This window comes from Pavona decussata, unplaced genomic scaffold (genome assembly GCF_977016875.1).
Source record: "Pavona decussata unplaced genomic scaffold, jaPavDecu1.1 SCAFFOLD_130, whole genome shotgun sequence".
Lineage (NCBI taxonomy): Eukaryota > Metazoa > Cnidaria > Anthozoa > Scleractinia > Agariciidae > Pavona > Pavona decussata.
In genome coordinates this window covers 50,556-65,364 of record NW_028145544.1, presented here as the reverse complement: position 1 = coordinate 65,364, position 14,809 = coordinate 50,556, and the positions used below count along the sequence as shown (strand labels likewise).

At 39.5% G+C, this 14,809-nt stretch overlaps 2 protein-coding genes across 2 annotated transcripts in view; one reads left to right on the top strand and one right to left on the bottom strand.

The window, feature by feature from the left end:
* Positions 1 to 4,243, top strand: part of LOC146468435 (uncharacterized) — a 6,996-nt gene extending 2,753 nt beyond the window's left edge. Inside the window, exons 5-7 of the mRNA XM_085124518.1 lie at positions 188 to 326; positions 1,048 to 1,253; positions 2,297 to 4,243. Coding sequence (XP_084980644.1) covers positions 188 to 326; positions 1,048 to 1,253; positions 2,297 to 3,813 — 1,862 coding nt within the window. The 3' untranslated portion in view covers positions 3,814 to 4,243. The remainder of the gene's footprint in view (positions 1 to 187; positions 327 to 1,047; positions 1,254 to 2,296) is intronic.
* On the bottom strand, positions 3,892 to 14,809 carry LOC146468434 (sodium- and chloride-dependent GABA transporter 1-like). Its single transcript, XM_085124519.1, has 15 exons — positions 14,528 to 14,809; positions 13,043 to 13,177; positions 12,373 to 12,523; positions 11,735 to 11,830; positions 11,156 to 11,288; positions 10,824 to 10,958; positions 10,538 to 10,641; positions 9,941 to 10,065; positions 9,081 to 9,193; positions 8,662 to 8,790; positions 8,022 to 8,121; positions 7,367 to 7,467; positions 6,542 to 6,709; positions 5,209 to 5,285; positions 3,892 to 4,325 (listed from the first exon to the last, which is right to left on the bottom strand). The coding sequence occupies exons 1-15, from the start codon at positions 14,697 to 14,699 to the stop codon at positions 4,253 to 4,255; spliced, it is 1,812 nt and encodes a 603-aa protein (XP_084980645.1). The 5' UTR covers positions 14,700 to 14,809; the 3' UTR covers positions 3,892 to 4,252.

Sequence of the window (14,809 nt, the reverse complement as noted above, 5' to 3'; positions counted from 1 at the left end):
ACTTGCAAATGCAGATTTGAACACAAATGCAAATGCCCGCAAGTCAGAATGAAGTTTCAGTGTTGGTAGATGGAAGTTTAAACTTACATGTACTCCAATACGTTCCCTTAAACTTTAGGTATGTTTTCAACAAAATGTATCAGCAGTTCATTTGCTTCAGGACAGTACTTTTTCTTGTTTTCCACAGCCCCACAGTTTTTCCTAGCATATCCTGCTTGCACCCATCGGCTAATTCCATGGCTAACCAGAGATTTAAAAGTACTTCTGAATGATGAGGAGAGCCATGTTAATTTTGTTCTTCAGATAATCCTGTCTCTCATCACCAAGTATGTGATAAGTTTTATTATTGTAGATACCTCACCTTTTTCACTTCTACAGCTGTATGTAACCAGTGTTGAGTTAAGTAACATGGCTCTGACCTACTTTAAGCCTGTAAGTTTTACAGTTAACTGCTAAGTAGCATGTGTAGCAGGCATAATTGGGGAGGGGGAGGGGAGCTAGAAAAAGGGTGAGAAGAAAGGGGGGACCTCCCTTTCATCTTTCACTTTTTCTCACTCCCCTCTCCTTCCCCAATTAGGCCTGCTATGGAGGCTACAATGATAGTGCATAGTGACTTGGGAACACAGTGATGAACCAAATTACATGCCAAAAATATTTTTTTTACTGACAGCTAATTTTTGTATGGATGCTCAACATAAAAAACTTGAGGGATGCCACATTTGTTTATTTTATGTTTGCAAAACATTTTAAACTTTACTGGTGTGAAGCTATCACTCCAGGAAAATTGCAGCAGGCCTGTACTTCTCTAAGTCAAAGTTTCTTTATCCAGGAGTGCTTGAACATACTTGCCTAAATAAGTGTTTTTGCTAAAAGTTCTTGTAACAGAACTGCAAATAGGCAAATATTGCCATTTATGTTTGTTGTCATGTTTCTTAGTTTTTTTTTAAAATAAAAGAAAACCATGACAGTAAATTTACAGGGTTTTTATCTCAAAAAAGTGATTATCTGCACACTTATTCATTGATTTGTTTCTCTTGAAAATTTCAGGGTTGAGCTCAGTTCTGAAGAGTTTTGCCATCATCTGCGACCCTTTTTGTTTGACAAAACAGAGCATTTCATTCACGAATTTATTAGCTTTGCTCGCTCACCATTTGATGTGAATGCTTATGATGAGCGTGCGCAGTACACCTGGTCTGATGAGTCACGTGAACAAGTGAGAGACACACCAACGGTGTTTCACAGTGGCTCTACAGGTGGGTTCATAATTAGTTTTGTTTGTTTGTTTGTTTGCTTACTCGGAGCCACATCTGTCTTGGCACGTTCACCTTCAAGAACATCCAAGCTTCTTAAGTACAACAAATTCCGCAATATCATTTCAACTACTCAAAAGAGCAAGAAAAACTAGAATTCAATGTTCCTAGTGCCCTTGAACACAATAAAACTGCAACTAGAACCAAAGCCCCGCCCATACTAATTCAGATAAATTTGATAATTGCGTTTCCCCATCAAATGCTTTCCGTCCATATTAATAGGTATTGTTAAAACGTTCCCTTGTTCCCAGAGACGCAAAATACACAGTGGATCATACGCGCATGACCGTTGTGGCGTTTACGTTTTAAAAAAAAAAAACCCTCCCTTTTCGTCGTCCTCGCAGGTATTTTCATCCTCCTACAAAAAAAATTCCGTTTTGGATGATCGAAGTGGACGGAAGGCAAACCGGAGCAAAAAGATGCGTTTTTAAATTTATTCAGACTTAGGTTTCACATTTTTAGTTTGGACGGGACCCAAGTGTAATATTTTATGCGGAACGCGGTCATGTACAATACAATACAATACAATATTTATTTTGCCATATACAACAATTATACAGATGGAAAAAAAATGATGAAAATTGACCAAAGAAAATAAATGGCGAGAAAACCTGAAAGAAACCACGAGGCTTATAAAGTCAGGCTTCCTCACTTTTAAAAAATAGCTATCTAAAATAGCTATGTGTTTGCCTTTCATCCAATGCGCACTGTGGGAGTCACTAAATCAACTGTTAGTAGTAAGAAACAGGCGACAGCAGCACAACAGGACACAGTGCGATAGCTTTCAATTGAAAGGCCACACCCAAAGTTTGAACCATCTTTCACTACACAGGTAACAAATAGTAACATAGGAAAATACTGCTCCAGCGTTCATTTGGTTGATCACAGGAGATATATTAAAGAAGTGAACTATTACGGGAACCAACACTACTGCAGTACAGATGTAGTACAGGGTGGACTAATTTTTTTCACTGCATTTTATCTAGGTTGGCAGACTCCATTACCAGGCCCATCTGGAGTGTCTGTGCAGGAACTGTCCCAAACAGACTGGGACAGAGAATCTTCAATGCCACAAAATGAAATTACCAGCTGGTCTCCGAGCTCATCCCCCGGCACAACCGTTCTGCCTGCGCCCAGGTTACAAAGTACTGTTACGATTTCGTCATCTAGTACTCAGTCAGTGTCAATTGAGCATTCGGAAAGCGATGAACATGCAGATGGGTCTTCCTTAGTTAACGACAAAAGAAAGAGAAGAGGACCTAAAAATGAAACGATCACCAAGGAAGAAACTACGGAGGAGTCGAGAAAAAAGCAAAGTCACCGACATGATCGACATTCCCGCAAACATAAGCATAAACATAAGCGAAAGCGCAAACATTCTTCGAAAGATCAGTCAAGAAGACATTGTAACCGCTTGGAAAGAGACTCTGGGAATATGCCAGGGCCATCCGGGCGAGTTTCTGTGGATTCGTCGTTTACTGACAACATAGACGAAATTATTGTCGTTAGTGATAGCAGTGCCTCAGTAGAATTATCCGGGGCTCGTTGTGAAGCCGCCCATATTGATCTTGTAAGGAAAAGGTCAGTGTCACGGTCTCGATCGAGATCTAAGAGTAAAGACAAACGTGTGTTACAACGTAAATATAAACATCGGTCACGCTCAAGGTCGAGTGATAGAGAAAAGAAAAACTTCAACGTTAAACATCGAACACGATCTCCCTTGTGCTCGCGACGAGATCATCAGTCAACGTTAAAAGACCAAAGGAAGTGGAAATCCCATGATCATGACGGACCTTCACTTTCACTAGGACTAACGGCAGAAAGAAGGCGAAAAAGTAGCACTCGGCTGGGATCTCCCTCAAAGCATTCGGAATCACGCTCCCACGAAACATTTCACTCGAAAAGGGAAAGGCGCTTCCAAAGTGATAATCACAATTCTTCAAATTCAGAGTCAGTTTTTTCAAAAACATCGGACGTGATGAAGGAGAAGGAGAAACGTGGTCGAAGAAAGAGTAGATCGCGGTCTCATTCTCCGGGTTTATCGGACTCTCGATCAAAAGGGAAGTCATGTTCAAAGACTCGCTCAAAGAACTTTGAGAAACGGAAATATAATTCTCGATCGTCATCGCCTTCGACTACTCAGCGAGAAGGAACTTTAGCTCGTTTGCTTTTACGCGGTTCACGATCACCATCACCAAATCACACGGCTACTTCTCCAGCATCACGCCGCTGTAAGTCACGTCACCAGTCTCGCTCCAAGTCACCGCGCTACAAAGAGTCGGCAGGTTCGTCTGTCTCAGAGCCTAAAGAATCAGGTTCTTGTAGCAATGAGGACATCAAGAGAGAAACTGAGGATTTGGAGCTTCGTATCACCGCGGATAAGAAACGACTGCTGCAGCTCCTTATCAAACAAGAGAGGAAGAAAGAAGATAGCGTCACTGCCATCAATGAAGAAACGGAAAATGCTCCTTGTGCAGAGACTGACCTCCCTTTAGATCCCTAACACAATGGTTTTTTGGCCACATCATGCATCATGCGGAAAATACGCTCAAAACGCTGTTTGTTTGTTTTTTTGTTTATATTTTCTTTATGTATTAAACAAAATGACATTTACAAAACACTGGCATGTTTCATTTTACAATCAACAGAAAGCAAATTGCGGACATAAATCCACGATACGCAATTACCAAATGTTAGGATTAGTGTTAGGATTAGTGTTAGGGTTAGTGTTGGGGTTATTGGTGCCTGCGTATCATGAAAAAAGACCGAAAATGCTGTTGTGTTTGATCCAGTCTATCCAGTCCTATTCGGAAAGCTTTTCATAGTGCGTCAATGTTGTTCACAAAAGGTTTAGTTCTAACTGACTGTCGAGACGTGAAAAGTTTACAAATGTCTAAAGTTGTTCAAATAATAAACTTTGCATTTTCCTTCCATTATGGCTTCTACACCTGTGACTCGGGGAGCTTTTCTTGCCAGGCGACCGCATGAATTTCAACTGTTGTTTCTGCGCATTTGCTGGAAAATAACAACACAGCGCTTGACATTGTCTTGTCTTATAATAATAATAATAATAATAATAATAATAATAATAATAATAATAATAATAATAATAATAATAATAATAATAATAATAATAATAATTGTCTGCTTATATTTTGGTCTTTGTTATCGCTGCTGTTGTTGCTGTTGATGATGTGTTGTTCTTTTCCTTTCTTTTTGTTTTGTTGTTGTTGTTCGTTTTTTGTTTGTATGTTTTCTTTTTTTTGTTGTTTTTTTTTTTCTTTTTTTAAGCTTGTCCTGTTTAGATTTCTTGCTTGGTTCAGTATATCTCTAACATACCTTAATTTATATACATGTAATTCTCTCTTGTACATTAATCCTAGGCTCTACAAACATTTCCTACATTTTCTACTATATCCCAATAAAGCTCAGTGTCATTTCTTTGTTTACTTAAAAGTAGGTGGTGGTCAACTAGAAAGCCTTTGGTACTTTGACCACCACATACATTTTATAATCTGTACTGTAATTATTGTAATTATTTTATCTTGTAATCATCTGTTGTAACTATACTTTCCTTTCTATGTTAATTTCATGTAAATAGTGTGAAATAAATGAACCTGAAATACGATTTTGCGGGTGAGGGTGGTGTATAAAGACACTATTGATGGTAATGACAAGCTAAGTAGAGACCAAGCAAGATGGTTTGGCTTTGTTTGTCAAGGAAAGTGAAAATAAAGTTTCTGTTGTTGTTTGTTTATTGACTTGCTTGGTTAATTCCTTTGAGCCGTAAATGACAGAGCCGTGTTCAACAGAACCTCGTAAAACCTAATACAAAGTAATTACTCTCAGGAGTTGGATGCCCTCAAGCCGGGTTGATATACGACTGGAAACAGCTTACCTTTGTTGTCTCAGATTATGACGGTCAGCGACTGCATCAAGGACACTTAGATCGGGCCGAACGGCTCTTCTTAACCGCTACAAAAGCAAAAAGAAGAAATATTACATCGCGATGATTCCCCAACCACCCTTGAAATGGTCAGACCATAAAAAGAAGGCGTTATTACCCTTGTTCTCCTCGAACAATGATCCTTTTTGTAAGAGGTGGGGGTGTTATTTCTGTTTAACGAGGATGCAGGGGGGCGTCTGTCAAAACTCCCGAATAGTTTTCGGCCCGAGAAGTATTTTTCAAACATTGGTGGTACAGTGGAAGCTCTCGTAAGCCGACAGCTTTACTAACGACCGCCTTCACAAAACCAGTGAACTTCCATATAAACTTTGTGTTTACACATTCCCGTAAGTGGCCAGAGACACTTTTAGTGGTAACAATATACACTTTTCCTTTGTTTTAAAACTCCCGTAAGCGGACACCCGAAAGAAAATCCCATTAGCCTTTCAATCTTATTTTAATCAATCAACCTCACATCCTTGTTCGTCGCAATTAAGGACTCCAGAAGTGAGTTCAGTGAAAGGTCAGTGCACTTGAGCTTGACAACTCTGACTGGCAGGGAAACGAGAAACTGTCGCAAGCCATCACACGCGTGAAGATGTCTTATGGACTTGCAACTTAAATCTTTGAATTCTATGAAGCAGTCTTCCATTCGCAGTTACCTATCGTGATGCGCATTGCCATAAATTGAGGCCTGACTATGAAATATTCTGATAAACATTTGTTAACTGTTGTTGAGGCTGTTAATGTTAATGTTGGTTACAATTATGATTTGCTCTTTAATCACTGAGGGCGTGTCCTATATAGTATATATAGTACTCTATACAGTGCTCTATACAGGCATTACATAAGGCAATAAAAAAAATCATTTAATACGGTGGTATATTTTTTTGGATTCCCAATGTTTATTGTAAGCTGGGCAAACTCCCCTAAGCGGCCATCTATCCCTTACACCTCTAGTGGCCGCTTAGGAGAACTATTCTCGTAAGCGGCCAGCTCCAGTTACGGACACCTCTTTCGCGCCCCGAGGGTGTCCGCCTACGAGAGCTTCCACTGTAGTTTTCACTGCGTTTCTTAATTGTGTAAAATTTTCAAAGTATTAGCTTTCACAAGAATAAAAAAATGAATAATGTGTAAGTAAAACAGTTTTTCGGGACTTTTTTCGGAACGGATGCCAGAGAACCAATGATGCAACCATCTGAACTGAGAGGAAAGACCCTTGGTGATGGTCCGACTGGGATTTAGCGTAATGGAGGCTAATGAGTTATGAACTAGCACCGCCTACCTCTCTAAACGATCCCTTGGGATGAACAATCTCACCGATCGCGCGAACTGGAATCATCATAAAAGAGCAAAGAGCCAATAGCCACGCGAGGGCCTGGGCCCAGTCAGGGTACACGTATCCATTGTAAGCGATTCTTTTCCACTGTGTTATGCTTCCCAATAAAATGAGCTGCTCATATGCAAGAGATGGAAATCATTTAAAGCGTTTAAAATTTTGCCCAGTCATACTGGTTTGTAGTCGTACAACAGACGATAAAGATGAATGCAGCTGGAAATATAGGAAATTCCAGCCGAGTCACGTGACGTTCTCCGCAACTGTTACCTTGAGCGTTGTTTCCGAACAACAACAAGTGCTGGTGCTTCCACGGTACATACGGAATCTAAACAAGGCCGGCCGATTTGATATATTTTTGTCTTCGTGGTTCATAAGCGTCCCCCCCCAACCTCCCTTAGTGACGTTTTGTTAACAACCGCCACCTTACCATGTAAATCACTCAGTACAGTATGGAATCACAAGATGTACCGCTCTTTTTAGCTTGCTGTATTCTCATCCTCGGCATTGAGCTGGATCGAGCTTAAAAAGATTTCCACGGTTAAGCCTCGTACTGATGCAAGCTAATTCCAGTTAAATACGGATAATACCAATGCGGTGCATTAAACTGAAGTCTATATTCTGTTGTCACATGTGAAAGTAATATAACAAGTAAAGATATTGGACTTGCAAAACATAGTATTTAAGTGCGCGCGCACTGATCGTCAGCTCGTGTATAGGTAGTTGACATTTAATGAATGTTTATACATTTCTTCATTTCGATTTTTGCCTCACCGTTCCAACTGTGGGGGTTATATATTTCCAGCAAATTCTAAAATACATGTTTGGCTTCTTTCCGATCATTGAATTGATGTTTTCACAGAACTTGTCCACACCTGCAAAAATAGTTCAAAGACATGCTTTATTGTTTATTTATTTTAGCAACCTAACGAACCTTGTTATTATAGATTAAACGCCTTTCTTATGAACATCATTTAACTAAAAACCGTAAAATATGAAGCCAACTGTCAGGCGAGCTCAGGTACTCCGTATGTAGCTTACCAAAAAATCAAAATGAGCAATTCAAATAACAGTATGTTGTACAGCGGTTTTGTATCGTGCAATGAACCAATCAGAATTAAAAGAAAACAGTAACCAGCACCAAGCGCGGGAAAACGCGCGGGTGGTGGTGGTTTTATTTCTAACCAATCAGAAAGGGTAGTAAAGCAAAACCAAAACAATTCGAATTACTTACTAATCGATAAGTACTAAACACATTCAGCTAATTAACGTTTTCATTCTTTATGCAAAACTATTTTTATCACCTTTGACGATTGCAGGATTACTTAATCAATGCCTCAACTACTATCACACGTGATCTAAACACGATTTTGAGTTTCTAAGCCATCACCTAAGCATCTTGGTGATATCATGATTATTAAATACCTACCATATCCCCAACTGACGGCTACAGCCTCAAAAATAACCACAAAAATCAGTGATAAACCACCGCTCTGGCTGTCGAATACATTCAGCACATAGATTCCGCCCTGAAAAGCACATCAAAGAGAAAGTAAAGCGGTGAGACTTTGCAAGAAAATATAACGTTCTCTTTCTAATCTTGGGTGTGGTCTCCAAGAATTCATCTCCAGAATATTGCACCTACATTTGACATTTAAAGCAGGTTGGAATAATTGCGACGACATTTGAAAAAACGTGAATTCAATTTGATAGTGACGTCCTCGCTGCCGTCGCCGACGTCGTTGCTAAATTTCCCTAACGTCAGATAGAAAAATTTTCACTTGAAATTTTAACTTAAAACTTTGAGTAGTGAGCGAACAGAGTCTCTCCACTGAGGACAGGCTGTTCTTGCAGGGTGGTTGAATTTGCTTGAATATCAAACCGTTTTTATTATCTTTCATTATCGTTTAAATCATTTCTTATAGCTTATGTTTGATCAAGACATTTTTATCGTGTATGAATAAAGGTTGTATGTATCAAGTAATGATATTATATGGCGACCATTAAGGGAGTTGAAAGGAACAGACTACTGTTTGGTCAGTAAGGTTGCCATGGTCCATCTACATTACCTTAGTGACACAGGACAGTCCAATAAGATATGAAATGGCGCATAACGCGAGCAGCACAAATCCTTTGTATGGCCGAAGTTTGCTGAAACTGTCCATTAATGCCGCCATGATTGTTTCCGTAAAAACAAACTAGATGTAAAGAAAAGACAAGATTTGAATGAAAGTTAACAAATCGGCGGATTCGTGGATGCTTTAGTTTTTAACAGTGACAGCTTGTAGTCGATCGATAGATAACTTCTAAAAAACATAACTCAGAGGATTCCTTTAGTTTCTGAGAGAGAGAGCTTGTGGTTAAGTTAAGGTTTCGCGCTAGGGGCTCACAAATGAGAGAAGAACAGAAGCTAGAGAGTGAGCACCAGATCGTTACTAGGGAACGAAGTTGGCCGCGAGTGAGTGAGTGTGTGACGTCATGTCCTTACCTGGCTTCCAAGTCCGATAGTGAACAGCATGAAGAAAAACATCACAGCCCAGACTGACGCACCTGGCATCTGTGCAATGCCTTCTGGGTATGCCACGAACCCGATTCCAGGTCCTATAAAGGATTATAATCGGGTTTAGTGCGTGCTTCAAAAGCTATTGGCGATAATATCAACACCATTTTCTTTCTCAGTTTTCCTTTTTACAAATCTTGCACTATATAGTGGCGTTTTAGAATACCATTTTCTGTTATTTCCGATCAAAATAATATCCAGGAGTAAATGTGCATATTTCCTTTATTCAAATTGAACTATGACTGATGAACGCTTTAGGGTTATGGCCTTCCGCAAGACAGTATATCTTTTAGAAAAACAAGATAAAAATATACGCACTAAAGTTATGGGCTTAGAGGTTCATCCGCTGCATAATATGCTACCGGAGGTTAAGAATACCAGATACCAGCTCAGAAGAAAGTCAGCTGTGAAACCTAAAGTAAACACGAAGCGTTTTATGAGTTATTTTGTAAACCGCCTAATTTTTAAATACGAGTTTGCTCCTTAATTTCATCAGAATTATCGTTATTTCGTGTACTGTAGCTTGCTTTTTACACTCATAATTTTTGTAACATAGGATATGTGTGTTTATCTTACAATATAAAGACATTATTAGCAGTAGTACTTAGTGGTAGTAGTAGTACTATACTCGTGCTCCCACACCTTCGATAATTCCTCTGGAATGAAAACTCCGACGAATTTCTTTATTTTATTAGCTAAGTGATTTCTGCTGGTAAAAAGATTATCTATATCCCTTTAGGTCAATAACTTGGCATATTTTATGACTGTAAAGTCTTAACATCACTCACCTGAGGAGACGACTTCCGATACGTCTTTCTGGAGCGTGTGAGCCATGAAACCTATCACACTGAAAATGGCGAATCCTCCAAACAAACTTGTCATACAGTTGATACACGAAACAGCTACAGCGTCCCTGAAAACATGATGCGCCTTGATTTTAAACAACCAATATTATGCTTCAAATCTAATTAAGGACACTTGCTGTGCAATTAAATCTAGTGAAGACCAATCTTCTGTATATAGCGTCTATGTTGAAACTTTCAACAATGGGACACACCATTTGAAGAGACGCTCTCTCTTCCGTAAGGGAAATAAGCCGTAAGAAGGCACATTGTAATTGTAATTCCCTAAATTGGAACACTTATCTGGAGACAAACCAATCATTTAGTTCATTTGGTATCATCATAGTTGTGGCTAGGCGTTATTACGAACTAGCTCGAGAAGTATATTGATTCTTTGTTTAAATCTTACTTAACAGATAAGAACGCCGCCTTATGCCTCACCAAGGACAATGAGGATAAATGCGTTCGTTCATTCGTTCAATCGTCTTTCGTTCATAGGTTCGTTTGTTTTTTGTTTAGTCATTCGTTCGTTTGTTTATTTACCTTTCACAGTTGTTGTGAAATTTGTTATAGCTAGCAAAAGTCACAAGTCCACCAAGGGCAACACTAAGCGAGAAGAAAATCTGCGACGCGGCGTCAATCCAAACCTACAAATGAACATTAGAAAACAGCCTTTAGCAATAGTACCTCGGCTGATTAAGGTTAACTTCAGCTGGGAAATGACGGATGACCTTGATTTGCAAACTTTTAAAATTCACAGCAACAGCTAAAAAAGCAGTCTAACACTTCATAGACAGAAAAGTATCAGTTTAATGGCGAGAGGTTGTACCTGAGGTTCCAAGAGCTTGTTAAAGTCAGGTTTGAGGTAGAAAATTATTCCATCGACCGCACCAGGAAGAGTGGCCCCCCTGATGAGCAGGGCTAGCAGAATAATATACGGGAACGTGGCGGTAAAATAAGCAACCTGTGAAAAGGAAAACGAACATGACGACCATACATAGTAACTTGTTTTGCCGCAGATCGCAATCAATTTTTATCATAACAAAATGTTTACACTCCCGAACCTTATGAGGTCATGCAGAAGCAATCGTGAATTGCTACAATTGGCACGTGCACGCGGCGTGGACCTTTGAATTTTCTCTTCTGGTACAGTCTACTTACTTTGCCAGAGGACTTGATTCCCTTGTAAAGGCAAAAATATACAACGGTCCATGCGATAAACAGAGTAGTGGCCAGTGGTAAGCGGATTTCAACTGGTTCATCAATGCCATTTGAAACGGCGAGAATGTAGCGTCTATCAACAAATATAAGAAAAGAAAACATTGAAATTCCTAGACGGATAGCCATAAATGTGTATTGGAAAAAAAAAGGGTGGAAACACCCACACATAAAGATCGAGACAGTGAAAACGATGACGTCACGTAAAGCTTACGTGCCCTTATCGTTTTTGCTAGTTCCTAGTGTTATTCATATGTAGTCAATGTGACACGAGGTGACAGCTTGAAGTACCTAGCTGTTGTATTTTGCAAGTGAGCTGCTGCCGATTGTTAATGTATCTGTATTGTAGCATGTCACACAAATTAGTTCATCTGTAAAAATGCGTTTTCATGATCGTTTCAAGTACGCAAACTGGAAGTTTTAAAATCAGATGTAAGAAAATGTAAGGGACTAGCGCTAAGAGGTTCTGAACATGGACTTACATTTGTCTGACATAAGAACGTACAAGTTTCTATCACTTACTCCCAAAATTCCTCACTTGGAGAAGAGAGCTTCATTGTACAGTTAGACGGCTGACCAATGGTAGTGCAGTTGTAGGTGAAGTTACCCCACGCCTCACTAAAGAAAGACAACAGCATCGTGACATAATCAATGCAGTGTATGATGTCTTTGGCATCACGTCAAAGCCTTTATTGTGGGGTTGCTTTAAGTCAAAAGGCGTAGGGACAAATGGTGAGAATGGACGTCTACCAGATTTTACCTAGCAGACTTAGTTTTAGCCTTATGAAAAAATGAACAGCCGAAATTCAGAGTATCTTTGATTTTCCATCTTTGTCCAATAGCACTTTGCAGTAAACAATGCAAAACCAATTACTTAAATTAATTAACTGAACTGTTGTGCATTAAATTGTTGTGCATCTAGAGAAAAAACCTCTTCAGTAAGGCATAGTAGAGGATAAAGAACCCTTGACATAGTGAAACCCACATCTTAAAGCGCTTCATCTCTGCACTGGTCGGACATAGCCTGCTCAGACAAACGACCACGCTTTGTCCTCGCGCAAGCAATACGGCCAGCAACTTGCTAATTCAATTTTAAACAAGATCGCGAGCATTGAACTTGGGTGAGTACACACTGCTGGAGACTGGCACTGTCCTACTACCTGCAGAAGGCTGTATTCCAATAGTTTCCACATGTTTTCCAAGGCAGTTCCGGTGCAAACGAGTGATAGAGATAAAGGAGGCTCCATGCTATCACCACGTTGTAATAAATGGAAATAAAAAACGAAGTCATGACCATAGCCACTCCAAGACCTGTAAAGACAAATAAGTTTAATGAAGGTCATTCAATGCTGTGCAAATGTGGCATTTAGACAAAAAGACAGACAGACAGACAGACAGATAGATAGACGACAGACAGACTAGAAACGCTTGTGGGGTCGTGTGACTAAAACCAACTACTTTCTATACAAATTTTAAAGTAAAATGACGTAAATAGGAGCTATTGATGGTGATATAAAGTTTAAATAACTCACGGTACCGATTTCCCGATTTTTCGGGAGAGCTATCTAGTACACTCCCAACAATCTTAGAAGTTCTATACTCTCCCTAGCTCTCGCTCATTGTGTTATTCAAGCTGCGATCTAACAAACTCAGCAATCGAGCTTTGCAATAGGTAAAAAGGGACCTGTAGGCAGTTTATATATCTTTGCTTCAATGATTTACTGTTAACTGAGGGTATGAGCGAAAATCATTGACACACAAGGCGTGTTGGCTGCAAAATACTTTCCAACCTAATTGATGGACCATTGCAGCTTAATATCAATGACGTACCTTTCAGTACGGGACAAACCACTGCCCAAGCCTTGACAGCACCGAGGCTCAGGAACTGTCCGAGAGCCAGTTCAAGATAGAACAGTGGAATACCACAGGTTACCAACGTCAGGAAATATGGGAGAAGAAAAGAGGCTGTTGAAAAAAAGATATGGATTTCAGCAAGAGTTTGTTAGAAAGTCTAGCTTTAGCAAACGCTCGGACACATGCAACAAAATTGCGTCATAGGTCCAAGGAGAGGGTTAAAAGAATCGAATGCTAAGTCGTTGGGGCAAGGGGCTTACCCTCCATGAACACGGTAAGCCCTTCCCAAATTGAATTTCTACGCCTGCTCACTATGCGCAATACTGTATGCATATTCAGTGGACTGTCTCAACGTCCTTTCTTTTGTTCCTCTCCTTTCCCTTTCCTTTTCCTTTTACTCTTTCCGAAAACTTCCCGCTAGCTTTTTGTTTTGATTCTCGACTTGTGGACTAAGTCAGTGTATGTTATATTAATCTCAGTGTGTGACCACACCCATTAATTACTGACTCTCTTCCGAATATGGCAGACGCAATTCCACGCCGGGAAGTGATGATAATAAATAAAAAAAAAACTTTATTTCTGTGTCAATATAATATAGCGGTTTCCCATTAAGTAAGGACACCTATCTAAGAATATAAAAATAAAAATATACATAAAACCTCTATTATAAAAAAACTAACAAAATATAAACATACTCAATCACAAAAGAAATTCTAAGAATTGTACAGTACGCAATTTTCGCAGTCATTGGTAGAAATAAGCGCAGCTAGACACACGGTACTGGATTAGAAATTGACTGACGTAAGTTTGCATGACGTGGCTCGTTTTTTAATCGACTTGTTCATTGCCTGCTGTATTTAGCGATACAACTGTTTGCAATTTTAAAGCCAAAAACATTGTATCGATTGTTAATATTAAAACCTGTTCAGAAGTTTGGTTTCCTTGCGCGTGCTCAATCGGTTTAGTAATACCACGATTCGAAAATAATTTTCGTGATTTTTATCATGTTTTACTTATCACTCAATTTTAAGAAAGGTTATCTTTTCCCACATTTGCCATTTTTGTTTTATCATTCAGTACTTTGGGTTTTATTCGTTATTTCGTCTGTGGATGAACTCTATACAGTCCAACATCATGCACGAGCTTCTTTACCAACGAATTCTGTCAATTTGACGCACTTTTGCCACAGACAACAAGATATATCAACCAAACATAACGAACATGAAACCAATAAAAGTTAAGGCCTCAGAAACTTTTGCACTTTTCCTGTTACAATCAGACTTTGGCCAACATCTATAGTTCCAAATTGGAGTCTGTAAGTAGATCGGCAAAGAAACAGTGTTTAGTCACCAGAGTCAGTTTTTTGTGTCGCCTTGTTTGGTACACAGTGTTCCTTACGGCTAATTTTGTGCTATGCCATGTTGAAGCATTAATTGACACTGTAAGACTTAAGTTATTTACCTCCACCGTTCTTATAGCAAAGATATGGAAATCTCCAGATGTTTCCCAGCCCTACGGCATAACCGATGCACGACATAATGAAGTCGGCTTTCGTGGTCCACTTTTCGCGTTCTTCGCTCTCATCGGAGCTGTCACGCACCGTTATAGAAACGGGGTGAACCTTGTTCGACATCTCTGAACTTTTAACGAACGATTTCTCTCAATGTATCATCGTAATTCATGATTAATTTGGCATTTCCCAAAGATCCGACCTCCATTATCAAAATGGGGCGAAAAATGCTA